The following is a 13,776-nucleotide window of genomic DNA, read 5'->3' as shown; positions in this document are numbered from 1 at the left end:
TGCCGCCTGTCATCCCACAGCTGCTGCTACCCTCTCTGTCCCCTGTCTCCTAGGATCAAAATAGGTGTAATAACAGGACCTACCTTCTGGTGGTGTTGGGAAAATTAACGGAGACAACTCGTCTAAAGCAACTAGAATAAACTGTCTACTAACTGTTCAAAATATCAGCGGTTATTGTTGTTATTATTATCACCTGTGTGTCTGGGTTGGCAGGGCTCGGAGTCTGCAGCTTGTGCAATGAGCGTTTCAGAGAGCTGGAAGGTGATTCGAACAGGGCTTGAGAGATGAGTGAAGCTTCCCTTAATAAGCGATGGCTCCAAACCAGAATGCACGGGGCAGGAAGCACAGCTCCCAGACACTGAGAAAACCTTGTCTGCCCGAGTGGTATCAGCCCCACAGATCAGGGCTCATTTCTTTTCTTCCGCAGAGCGCGGCATAGTGGCCTGGATCATCCAGTGACTCATCTAATAGCCCGTGAATTTGCCTAGCTTGGGGCATCTCAAATCACATCTGCAGCCTCCTTATCAGGCAAGCTAGGAAATTAAACCTAAACGGCTATGGTGTTGCTAAGTAATATGGCTGCGTACACAGACACTCGAGGCTGAGACCATCACAGCCCCATTAAAGCATCATTTCCCACTTTGGCTAATAAGGTTTGAAACCTTCAAAGGAAACCTACTGTTCTTTTTTAAGGTCATAAAACTGGATAATTTGGTTATAAGAAAGTTATTTCCCTTCCAAATGCTACGTATGTGTGTGTGTATGCATGTGTTTGCATATGGGTTTATGATGGAAATCTACAGCCTCATGGCTAACAGAAGTGGGAGCAAGAGGGGATCAGAGACAGCGATCCTGTCCTCCTGGGCCCTTTGCCCTGGGCCATGAGGGCCTGATCAAATCCACCTCTGTGTCTGGCACCTGATCCTCAGGAGGTGTTTGTTAAATGAATGTTGGCTTCACTCTGCCTAGGAATGCTTCTTGGAGATATGCGGTACCAAGAGATGTAGGCATTCCTGGTGATTTCTTCCTCAGGGCCCTTTTTTCTTTCTTTCTTTCTTTTCTTTTCTTTTCTTTTCTTTCTTTTTCTTTCTTTCTTTCTTTCTTTCTTTCTTTCTTTCTTTCTTTCTCTCTCTCTCTCTCTCTCTTTCTCTCTCTCTTTCTCTCTCTCTTTCTCTCTTTCTTTCTTTCTTTCTTTCTTTCTTTCTTTCTTTCTTTCTTTTCTTTCTTTCTTTCTTTTCTTTCTTTCTTTTTTGAGGAAGATTAGCCCTGAGCTAATATCTGCCAATCCTCCTCTTTTTGCCGAGGAAGCCTGGCCCTGAGCTAACAACCATGCCCATCTTCCTCTACTTTATATGTGGGACGCCTACCACAGCATGGCCTGCCAAGCAGTGCCATGTCCACACCCGGGATCCGAACCGGCAAACCCCGGGCCGCCAAAGCGGAACGTGCGAAGTTAACCGCTGCACCAGTGGGCTGGCCCCAAGCCTTTTTTTCTTTAGAGAGCTTCTTTCTTTCTACAATAGGGCCCCCAAACCATGAGATGGGCTCCTGGCCCATGGGATGCTGGGGAAGCTGAGCTGGACTGAGAAATGAGCTTCCTTTCCCCCTTTTTCTCTAGTCAGACCATGTGTCCATTTCAGGGTTGGCTCCTCACAGACATCCAGTGTAGAACTCAGAGGCACACCTCCAGAGAGTGAGGCCGTGGCTCTAGGGCCCCAGTTCACGCAGGTAGGGACTTGGCATGTGTATCGTCACCCCACTGCAGCTCTTCTGTGACCCCATAGCTATGCTGGGCGGTGAGGCACGTTCAGTGAATTTGGGCCATGTGGCCAGGGGGTGGGGTATCTGGAGCCCACCAGCCTTCCCAGCTCCTGTCTCTGAAAGGACTCCTCCCTCCTTTCTGAGCTGGGCTCTCAGGATGGTGTGGGGGTGAAATCCCTCCTCTTTAATTAGCGTCTCTAATCCCATCTTCTCCACAATGCTGAGGGTTACTTTCTTAAGACTCGTTCAGGTGGGTTGGGCCTTATATCACTTCTGGTTGGTGAGAAGAGTGTGGGACTTCGAGGCCAGGTGGAGGGAGAGGCACCCACAAGCGCAGTGGGTGTGTGTCCTGTCCAGTCTGGAATCAGGCCTGAGCTCTAACCTCTGGTAGCTCTTGGTAATCTGGCCAAGCCAGTCCTAATCTTCACAACAGAAGAATGTGGGAGAGAATTCCTCCTGGCATTGTTGTGTGACGTGAGACATGGCTGTGCCCAGGGCGGACAAGACTTTCAGATAAGGGATATCTCCAAATGAGACCCTCCTTGAGAGTGCGTTCATCTTGTTGTCTGCCACAGGCTTGGCCCCATCCGCTGGGGAGGAGCTATGCTCTGCTGGAACCACACTGGCCTGTGGGGCAGGCTGGGCTGGCTGTTGGTCTGACTGTGTTTCCAAACCCCTGTACACCACCTGCACAGGAAACACTTAGCCAAGCAGGGGTCAGATTTCAGTCCAGTCTTCTGTTCTAACAAATAGCTGAGTTTAGATAGCGATGTTTAGTTGTTAACCACCAACACATCCATTTGTACTGCTTTGCAAACCTTGTGAGCTGTGAGCTGTGAGCTGTGACTTTCATGTGAGTATGCCAAGACTTGGGTCTTACTGGTTAGTTTTCATATAACTGCTTTTGCCAAGTATTCTCTCTACTAATTGGTTGCTTAATAACTTAAATCAAGAGGTGCATTATTTCTATCCCCCCCCCCCCCCACTATTTCCACGGAAGGAAATGCTGGCCATGTTTAAACAGCACCCGTTTTATTCTTCTGGAAGGCTGTCACTTGCTTGGTTGAGTATGTGTGTTTCCTTGGATGGCTCCTTTATGATTCTTGTTGTGCTGCTGCCGGAAAGACTTCTAAAGTGTGAGTTGGCTCCAAGCTGAGTGTTTCCACAGCTCCGCTGACTTTCTTTGGCTTGATTGGTGGGTTGCTAAGCACGTACATCTGCACATCTAGGTACTTGTCCATTTCTGAGACCCTCGACTCCAGCGGAATTTCCTGGGCTGGTATAGAGACAAGGAGAAGGGAGACCACTGCCCCCACTGGCTGGGTCCCAGGACAGGGCAAGAACAGCTGCAGGGCATCCTTCTTTCCTGAGGGCCTCAGAAGACACCACTAGCACTCAGGATAGCAGTGTGTTGGTGGGGCAGCCTCGTGCTCTTCTGACAGTCCCACCTCGTTCACAATTGTTTCCATCTCTACCTCTGTTGAAACATCCTGGCCAAGTCTAGAGAACCCCTGGCCTTCCTTTCCTTCACAGTGAAGACTGGTACAAACCCTGGAGATGGTGAGGCAGCTTCAAACAGGGATAGCCTTTTACACAATTCTGATCATAAACTGTTGCATATTCATGGTGGAAAACGCTGAAGATATAGAAAAGCACTATAAAGGAGATAAAAATCACCCATAACCCACTGTTAACCTGTAGATAACCACTACTAACCTTTTGAAACATCTATTTCAGGATTATATACATGTATGCATGAATGATTTTTAAAAATTGGATCAAACTATTTTGCAACATGCTTTTCCCATTTAACATTTTATTATAAACATTTTCCCATGTGATTAAATTACTCTACATCATCATTTGGATTGCCTATCATTCATGATATGAACACATTCTGGTTTATTTACCCAATTCCCTATTATGAAAACTTTAGGCTGAGTCTGATATTTCTTTTGTCATTATAATTATCGCTGTAATGAACATCTGTGAGATTCCTCTTTATGTTAAAGTTTGGCACATTTTTAAAGACTTCGCTTGATATTGCTAAATTATTCTCCTGAAAGCACATATTCCTGACTAGCTGTGTATAGATGCTTTTTATTGCAATTTAAAATTTATTTGTCAATTTTATAGGTGAAAAATGAGCCTCTCTTTATTAATTTTTTTTCTAAGGAAGAGTAGCCCTGAGCTAACCTCTGTGCCAGTCTTCCTCTATTTCATGCGCGGGACGCTGGCACAGCCTGGCTGATGAGCGCTGCAGGTCTGCAGTTGGTCTGAACCAGTGAACCTGGGCCCAAAAAGCAGAGTGCGCCAACTTAATCACTATGCCACTGGGCTGGCCCCTCTCCTTATTAATTTTAATATCTTGGATTACGAGAGGTTGACGTTCTCCTTGCAGGTCACTGACTGGCAGGGATGGCCCAAGCTCCCTTGCTTCCAGACGATGCAGGTGAAGCGTCGTTAGTTATCACTTAGGAAGATGAAGTCGGGGCGTGCTGGCAGGGAAGTCACAGTGGTTGCCATTAGCCTTCAGAGCCTAAAACCAATCTTCCTAAGTGTCTGCTTTCAATCACCCCTGAGTGGGCCTTCTAATCTGAGAATGTCTGCTCCCGCAGGCCTCTGTCAGGGCAGACCTGGACGGAGCGGGCCGTGGGGCACAAGAGGCGTGGGATGCACGTGAGATGCCTGACCAACTAACGGATTGATCTTCTCCACCTCCAGTCTTTCCTCTCTCTCTTCCCCTTATTCACGCAGATAATCAGATATCAAATGTCTTTCCCTGTGTTTTGTGTGTCTGTTCCCTGAACTGATGGGGTCACGACAGTTTTTAACGCCAATTTTGATATTTTGAGTCTGCGGTTGGTGAATAACCTGCTGAGCAGGTCGTTTAGGACCAGCTGTGTATGGATGCCAGGCTTCTCTTTCTAGGGAGGCAGGTCTGCAGGACGAGGTGAGCAGAGAGGTGAGAGCAGGGAAGCCAGATCTGAGCAGTGGTCACTGTGGGCATGGGATGTGCTCCGAATCAGACCTGTAATCTGTAACATGCATGGTGCTGGGAGAACAGCAGCCCTGGGGGTGCGTGGCTGGGCTCTGAGGAAAAGCTGATGTTCTGTGCTCCTTTCATTGCAAAACGACTTTACAAAAGTGACTTGAGTGCAACTCATCCCAATTAGAAGGTGCAGGGATGGATCTGAAAGACAAAATCATAAAGTGTTCGCCAGTTTCGATAACCGAGTTTATGAGGAGAAAAGCAATGGCTGGGGGGCGGGCCTGGGAGGCGGGAAGTCCGGGGCGCCGCGGGCTCCCCTCGGCAGCAGCAGGTGGCGGCAGCTCTCCCGTGAAGGCCGGGCTGGAGCGGCCCCTGCAGCCTCCCGACCTGGCAGGGGCCCCCAGGGGAGCGCAGAGGCCCGAGAGAAACTGCATGATTACCTGGAACGAGGGAAAGAGAGGGACGCTGGTCGTGCTGCCTCCTTCCACAGAATCTACTCTGGGCACAAAGCAGCTCCGAGAGGCACCGGGCAGGAGAGCGCGACAGGAACGCCCATTGTCTCCGAGGTCCTGGAAACTGAGAGGAATTCACATTGCATCTCCCACTTTGGGTTTTGAATCTGTAGTAACTTGGCCAAAAGGTGACAGAAAGGTGGCACTTAGCCAGGGCATGGAGACTTTCTCAGTGGAGAAAGCAGGTTTGGTCTAGGTGAGCTCTGACTGCGCGCACTTGGAGAGGCGGAGGCGAGGATGTCACAGTGGTGACAGGGCGGGCGCCAGCCCTCTCTGCTGCCCAGGGACGTGGCGTCGCTGGTGCCGAGCGCGCAGAGGGGACGATTTGGGAGGGTCGGGGACACACCGTTGGCTGCCGTGGAGGGAACCACTTCTTGGAAGAATCCGAGGCTTTGGGCGCAGCTCAGCGGTGGGCCAGCACTTATTCTTGACCGCCGCGAAACCGCTTTGGGTTTGTCACCGTGCTTTCCTGTAGGTCTGACTTGACCTTCTAACATGAAGTATTTCCCACAGGTTGGCGGGATTTCAGGCCTTCTGCAGCGTTTGCACAGCGCTCAGCTCCTGGAGGGGCAGCCTTGGTGGGTGTGCGGAGGGCGCTGAGCGCGCTGCCCAGCCGCGGGGCCGCGGGGGTGAGTCGGCCGGGCAGCTGGCAGCAGCCTGCGGGGCCCCGCGGCGCCCTACCTCCCGGGACCTGTGCCTGACTGCGGGCGAGACCCTGTCACCCAGAGCTGTTTTCTTTGCTGCACGAGACAGGTTACTTAAGCTCTCCGGGCCTTAGTTCTCGTTTGTAAAATAAGATGATAATAGTATCCATCTGGAGGAATTGTGGGAAGGTTGAGTCAGTACCTTTGAAAAAGAGCACTGAGAGTAGAGAGTTAGCACTCGGTGCGTGTTGACGACTATGAGGCCACGCAGTGATGACCGCGCATCTGGGATCTCACAGGGAGGCAGCCTCGGAGGGTTAGACAGTTGCCCCGTCTCCCAGCAAGGCTCCTGCTTTACACCCTCATGGCCTTGCCAAGGACATGGGAAGAGCATAGAGGAAGGCCTGTTGTTCTGTCTACTTCTGGAAGAGGCTGATGCAAAAGTAACCAGGCCTGTGAGTTTATGAAATAATAACATTCAAAATGGGAAACTTAACCTTGGGAATCGCATTAGTCTCTTCAACACACTGAAGGCAGAAGAGAAGTGACTTCTCACATGGGACGCCAAGACCTGAAAGAGCAAGCGCTGTCCTCTAACTCTTGGCCCTGCCACTTATCAGCTGTGTGACCTCAGGCCAGCTACTTAACCTCTCTGAGCTTCAGTTTCCCCATTTGCAAAATGGGAATAATACTTTAATGGGTTGTTGGCATTCCTAAATCAGATGCTATCTGTAGAGTTCTTAGTGAGTTAAGTTCTTGGAACCTGGTGAGGGCTCCATAAAAGCCCTTCACCACACCCATTATTATGTTTATTGTAAATGCTTCTTATTACAAGTACTCACAGCTTACAGTTTACCACTCAGAGAACAGGTTACTTTCATAGCAGGGCTTGTCCTTTTCTCTTCCTCATCTTGAACGGTATTAACGCTCATGGGAATTCCCCCACCTTGGCTTCATGTCCTCCTGCCTCTGCATGTGTCAGGAAGAGGGAATGGCGCCAGCCTGGTGGCCCAGCAGTTAAGTTGAGGTGCTACAATTCAGCTGGCAAGGGATTTCCCAGTTGGACTCCCAGGTGCAGACCTACGCAGAGCTTATCAGCCACGCTGTGACAGGAGTCCCACATATAAAATACAGGAAGATGGGCACAAATGTTAGCTCAGGGCCAATCTTCCTCAAAAAAAAAAAAAAAAAAAAGGAATGGCTCATGGCTCCTATTGGATGATCAGGGCTTTTGAGGGGTCCAGACTCAAACCCTCCTCATCCTTGACTCCTTCCGCTGGGTAACTACTAGGAGTAGAATGGTAGGACTTTATGGTGGGTGTGTGCTTAACTTTTTAAGAGACTGCCAACTGGTTTCCAGCATGGTGTACCATTTTACCTTCTCACCAGTTCCAGTTGTACAATCTCCTCAGTCACTTTTCTGCTCTGCCCCATATATCAAAATCAGTTCTTTTCAAACTTTAAAAAATATTTTTATTAAGAAGCAGAACCTTGGACCAGCCCGGTGGCCTAGTGGTTAAGTCGGGTGCACCTGGCTTTGGGGGCCAGATTCGGTTCCTGGGCACAGACCTACACTACTGTCAGGCAGAAGCCATGCTGGGGCAGCGACCCACCACAGAAAGAGGAAGATTGGCAGCAGATGTTAACTTAGGGCAGATCTTCCTCACCAAAAAGGAAAAAGAAGCAGAACCTTACAAAATACAAAAGGTCGTGCCTAGACCCCGTGAATAAAGCAAAGAGATGGATGCTTTGGTTGAAGGATTGGCGGGCGCAGAGCCCGCAGCCCCGAGGCGCCCCTGCCCGCGCCCCCTGGGGAAGGCTCCCGGGTACCAGGCGGGGCGGGGGTCGCCGCACCCTCCAGCTGGGGCCTGGCCGCCGAGGGCTGCGCCGGCCGCCCTGCAGCGGTCTCCCCGACAGCCTCCGACGCCGCCGCGAGCAAAGGGCCGGCCGCGCGCGCTGCGCCAACCCTGGTGGTGATGGCGACGCGCCGCTCGGCCGCGGGTGCACCCCTCCTCCTGCGGTCCCGACCCGCACGCGGGACGTGCTCTTGGTGCTGCCCGATGACAGGCAGAGGAGCCTTTGCAGGGGGCTTCAGGGGACCCGCCACGCTAGCGGGCCGCCCCCAGCCCGGCCTGCTCGGGAGGGACGCTCAGGGAGCCACGTGCTGGGCGGGCTCGGCACGCCCCGCCCCGCTGCTGCTGGTGTCACGGAGGAACTTCAACTGTACGAGGGGGACAGATGGCACCGTGGACCCCTGGGTGTCCGCAGCCCAGCTTCCTCAGTTACCAATAGGGACAGCCTGTCCCATCTCCACCCCCACTCTCGCCCCCATGTAATTTTGAATCGAATCCCAGACACCGTGTCAGTTCATCCTCAGACAGGTCCGTAGTTCGGCTAAGAGAGAAACGCTTTTTCAGACATGACCGCAGTGTCGTTGTCCCACCTGAAAGAGTGCGCCGGGTTTGCAGGTGTCGCTTGTGCAGCGTCAAGCGTGCGGAGCGCGCCTGAAGCTCTCGTCCACCCGGAGGCCACCTCCTTTGGGATCAGGAGGCCCCTGACGCTGTTGGAGGAGGGGGTGCATGTTTAAAGAAAGCTGGCAGGAGCTCCCCTTCTGGAAATCCACACTCACAAAGGCAAAACAGCACGAAGTTGGGCTGAAAACGTGTGTTGCAAAAGGGTCCCTGGCTCGTAGGCCCGGGACGACTCCAATCTCGTAGAAGCTTCTACTTATCGTCCAAAGGGACTGTGCATTGTAACCTAAAGGGCGGCGGGAAGGGCGGCTGAGTTCCCTGGGGAGGCGACTCTGCGGGCCGCCCGTGCGATGTCACCCTCCGGGCTCCCTGACAGGAACCTGGGTCCGCGCGTGAAGTCGGAGAGCGGGGCGGCCGCAGCCTCCATGCCCTCAGCTCGCTGGTGTCAGCCCGAAACCCAGGCGGCGGCTGGCCTGGCCGAGCAGGGCGGGGGGCGTGGCCGGGGGCCGAGCGGGGCGGGGGCGTGGCCGGGGGCCGAGCGGGGCGGGGGCGTGCGGGGCGGGGGGCGTGCCCGGGCACCGTGCGGGGCGGCTGCGTGCCCGTCGGGCCCCCAACCCCAGACACCGTTTCTCCTGCAACCGAGCAGGCGGCAGCCGGGCTTCCCGGACGCCCAGAGCCCCGCGGCTGGCGGGCAGCGCCGGCCCTGCCGAAACTCTGGCCCAGGTGCCCCCTTCCAGAACCCCCTACGGCGCGCGGGGGGGACCCCCGCTACCTGTCCGGCCCACCGCTGAGGGCTCCTTGCCCGCACGTTGCAGTCGGCTCAGAGTTAGAGCGCCTCGGGTGGCGACCCGGCAGCCCTGGAGCCCAGCGGGACAGCGGCAGAGGCGAGGGACTCGGCGGGGCCTGGACGCGCGGGGGCGCGGCGAGCAGGGCTCTCCCCTCTCCGCCTCTGCTCGGAGGCGCCGGGGGCTCTGTAGGAAGCGGCCGGCGAGACGGGCTCCGTGTAGAACTCGGGGCAGTGGGGCCAGAGTCTCAAAGGCTCCCTGACGACAGAGTCCTTTGCTCTCAGCAGAGGCCAGAGTGTGTGCAGATCCTTGGAGAGTGACCAAAAGAGGGGCTGGTGGCTTTGAAGGCCTGGGGACAGAGGGCACTTGTCCGCCTGCTTTTAGATGCTTGGGGAGGCCAAGGTGCGTCCCCGAGGGCCTCGTCCGTCCACGAGCTACTGCTTACTGGCTGGCGGGACAGTCCATGCCTGGAGCCAGGAAGACTCCTTTCCTCACCAAAGCCGGGGCTCCGGCCTCCGCGGCGGCTCTGAGCACCTCCTGGCGCAGCTCCGCGAGGGTGTCTGGCACCTGCCTGGTGAATCCGCCTCGTGACTGAGGATTTGTCGAGGACCGTGCCCGCCGTAGGGCGACAGGCCTGGCTTTGTAGTCAGGAGGTTCCAGGTTCCATTCCTGCCGATGGCGGGGGGCGGGGCGGGGGGTCAGCGGTATGAACATAGCAGAGGAAAGTTTGGTGACATCTCTCAAAATCACAAACGCACGTGTCCTTGGACCTAGCAATTACACTTGTGAAAATGGACGTCCGGACAAGGGGGTTCGTGGCGGTATGTGAAACAGCAGGAGACTGGCAGCACCTAAATTCCCATCAGTCGTGGGCAAGGTGGATGACCTGTGGCTATTCCCTACAACAGACCTTAGAAAGAAGGAGGCGTGGACTGCGACAGAGCCCTCTTCAGTGATATTGTGGGGTGAAAAGGCAAGGTTGAGATTTTGTGCTTTTAAAAAGAGATGACTCCCTTTCTATGCACAAAATATGTATGGACAAGTTGCAAGGTTGTCCCTGGGCTGGTGACCTGGAGGGACAGTTGTAGGAGGGAGATGTTTTTCCTATAAGCTCCTTTGTAAAATCTGTTTTGTGCCATTTTTATATAAAATATATAAAATAAATGAAGTAAATTTAAATAAAATCCCTGTCCTTGATGGGCTGTGTGACTTTGGGCAAGCCACTTACCTGCTCTGAGCCTCATCTGTGAAATCAGAGAAGGCTTCTGCCACAGCGAGAACCAGTGGATAAGAAGTGCGTTGTGCAGGACGTGGACGGACCAGGGACGGGGGAGTGGAGCTCCTGATCGTTCACTGATGTCGTTTGTCACCATCCGGAAGCCAGGGTGGGGAGATCAGCCCCAGCCGAGAGAGAGTGATCGGGAGACAGCACCGCTAGAGCAAGGACAGCCCTGCTCCCCTCGTGCCCTCGCGGCCCCCCAGGCACAGCATTGCTGATCTAGAGTTGCCGTCCCCCGCAGACGTGAGAATAGCTGAGACGACACTGTCCGCCAGAGGGCGTTGGCTGCTGCGTTACTTCCCTCTCATTTCTGGAAACTCTGCTTGGCCTGCCCGAACAGGACGGATCTGCCAGGGGAAATGTTTAAGATGACCTTTTCTTCCTTGCTATAGCCACATCTCTTATTGGTTGCTGTTAGGCCTGGGGGATTCCTAGTCACCAGAGGTGCTGCAGGAACCTGGGGATGGGGGGTTGTGTTTGTGTGTGCTTGTGTGTGCATGCATGGGCTTGCATGATGTACATGGGTGCACGCACACATGCATGGGTGTGGGGTGTATGCGTCTGTATGTCAGGGTGTGTGGTGTGTGTGAGCAAGCATGGACATGCATGGTGTATGTATGCATGCAAGTGTGCAGGACCCTGGGGGTGAGTTCCAGGTCAGTTAGCCTCTGCCTAGCGAGTAACTGCCCTGATATGGAGCAGGCTGCCCCAGGCTTCTCTGCCCTGAGCAGTCAGGCTGTAGGTCCTATAACTGACATTTGCAGAATGTTTTACATTCCCAAATTCCTCCATCCCGCCCTGGACTACTGCCTCTCGCTGGTCCTGTTCCTCCGTCATTTCTCACCTCCCTGTGGCTTTATTAACCACCTCTCTCTAGACAGGAGAAGGAAGGAATCCCCAAGAGAATTACATGTCCCAAGTTCACCTGCACTAAATGCTCTTCCCTGCAGGATGACGTCCCCAGCCCCCAGTGGCTGGGACACTTGATACGTTGTCAGTGCCCTCCGCCTCCACCTCCCCACTTGTAGTGAACACAGGGGCTGGAGGACACGTTCTCTCGGCAGCCCTCGGTGGCTCATGGGAGCTCACGGCTCCTGACTCTTGGCTCACATCTCCACGTCTGCAGCAACGCTGGTAGATTCCGAGGGGAACGAGAAGTGGTCTGTCCGCAGGATGCCTGGGTTTGCGGGTGTTTCTAGGCTGGGGAGAGTGCTGAGAATGGCCCCAAGTTCTGACGCTTCAGCATATGACTCTTGCCATTGGCTGATGAGGAGTGGACTGGACAGCATTTAGGGTTTGAAAAAATGACAATAATGATATTAGCCACTCACACTCCGAGGCACATCCTGTGTCAGGCACTGTTCTGGGGGTTTGCATGCATTAACTCAGTTAATCCCCTGACTACAGAAGGTTAAATACCTCACTGGATATTACCTCTGTTTCACAGGTGGGGGAACCAAGGCACAGAGAGAAGTAATTCCCCCAAGGACACAGCGCTGGTAAGTGGCATAACTGGGAACAGAACTCAAGAAATTGCACTCTGAAGCCCCAGGGGTTTGAAGCCAATCTATTCAGGCTCGCAGCCAGATGGGAGAAATCCTATTTTAAAGGTGAAGGAAGCTAGATTCCAAAATGGTCACAAAGCTTCCAGTTTCCTAGGATCTTTTCCAGAGTCCTGGTCAAGGAATGCTCCATTCAGAATAAGTATGAAAAGCAAAGCCCCTTGAACGTGTGCCCAAGTCGGGGTTTGGGGGCACATCTGGAGGGTGCATGGCCCCTTCCTGCTCAGGGGCCTGGGTCCCTGGGCAGTTTCTCTACAGGTGCACCTGAGACCACAGGAAGCCTCGGAGGCCTGCTGCACCTCTGTCAGCAGGAGAGGGGACAGCAGGAGGGGGCCTCACTCGTCCCCCTGGGGCCTCCACTGCTGCAGGGGAGGGTTTGGCACAGCCAGCGGAAGCAGGCAGGAGGCCGCTGCAGCTCTTCTGGGACCCTGGCACCTGTTCCTTTTTATTTTATTATTGTTGTTATTTTTGAGGAAGATTGGCCCCGAGCTAACAACTGTGCCCATCTTCCTCTATTTTATACATGGGACACACGTCATGGCTTGATGAGCGGTGCCATCTCAGTGCCTGGGATCCGAACCCGCAAACCTCGGGCCGCCAAAATGGAGTATGTGAACTTAACTGCTCCGTCACCCGGCCGGCTCCATTTTAGTCAGTCCCTCAAACAGTCAGGTTTGCCAGCTTCCTGCTGTTTTTCCACTGAACTCTGCCTTTGGACGGGAGACGTAGAGCAGCCTCCAGCACACCCTGATGGTGAGAACCGCTGCCCATAAAAGCACCTTTCACAGCAGTAAATGCCCCTGCTTCTGAGGCTTCGAACCTGGAGTGATCCACAGGTTGCAGCCCAGGTGGAGATGCGGGATAAAAGAAATCGGCCTGCTCAGAGCCCAGGGGGAGCTGACAGAGGAGGAGACTTTGACAAAGGTGAGACTGGGCCGGGTTCTGAGACCCTGATGATTCCACAGCATGCTGTGGGTGGGACAGGAGGTCACCTGGCCATCCAGGACACCACCTCATCCGATGATACCACTTCAAGCTCCTCCAGACACTGAGAGCCTAAAGAGAGGCAGTGAACCCTGATAAAGTGACTAGAGTTTGTCTTTGTAATAGGCCCAGTTTCCCCAACAGTGGGGATGGACATTGCCCAGACAGGGACCCCAGGATCTTACCCCTCTGGGCAAAGGATAGGACTGGAATTCCTAGCTCCCTTGAAGTTCGATGGAGCCATGCAACTTGCTTTGACCCGTGAAGTGTGAGCAGAAGGGACACGCTTCACTTTTGGTGGAAGCCACCTTCCTTTCCTCTGTTGTGGCAAACATCAATGCTCTAGTTGGTGGCAGCTGTGCCAGCCTGGGTTCCAGAGCGAGCTATGGGGAGCAGAGGCCCCCACTGACCTGATGGATGGGCAGCCCAGTGAGAAATAAGCCTTTGTGGTTTTAAGCCACTGAAATTTTGGGGGTGTCTGTTAATGGGGAATAATCTAACTTATGCTGACAGATTGATAAATTCTGGCTCATGCATCACTCGGCTAATGTGTTACCTCCCAAGCAAGAAAATTCATTAAGCTGATTAAAGTATACATAATTTCCAAAACTGGGTCTTGTGGCAGCCATTGAAAGCACCATTGCAAGCCAGTCGGGGGAGAAATTTGGGAAGTGGCTCTGAGCGTGATGAAACTCCATTGCCTATTCTGTCTGACTTAGAGGATTCCAGTAGGGAGGGGACCCAAGGACTGTGATGGGTCAGGTGCTTGTTCTTGGTTCTCTAACG

The 13,776-nt window shown here is 53.5% G+C and overlaps 1 protein-coding gene across 3 annotated transcripts in view; it reads left to right on the top strand.

Annotated features, from left to right (window-relative positions):
- GCH1 (GTP cyclohydrolase 1) overlaps positions 1-13,776 on the top strand; it is a 130,090-nt gene that overhangs the window by 84,172 nt on the left and 32,142 nt on the right. For 2 of the 3 annotated variants that reach the window (XR_011504589.1, XR_011504588.1), the window contains exon 4: positions 11,892-12,930. Coding sequence is in view for 1 of the 3 variants with exons in the window: in XM_070513662.1 (XP_070369763.1) it covers positions 11,892-11,943; positions 12,795-12,800 (58 nt within the window). In the remaining 2 variants the exon portion in view is untranslated. Of the gene's footprint in view, positions 1-11,891; positions 12,931-13,776 lie in introns of those variants that run through there. The other variant, XM_070513662.1, reaches the window with a different exon arrangement.

This window comes from Equus asinus, chromosome 7 (genome assembly GCF_041296235.1).
Source record: "Equus asinus isolate D_3611 breed Donkey chromosome 7, EquAss-T2T_v2, whole genome shotgun sequence".
Classification (NCBI taxonomy): domain Eukaryota; kingdom Metazoa; phylum Chordata; class Mammalia; order Perissodactyla; family Equidae; genus Equus; species Equus asinus.
This window is presented reverse-complemented; position numbering and strand designations above follow the sequence as displayed.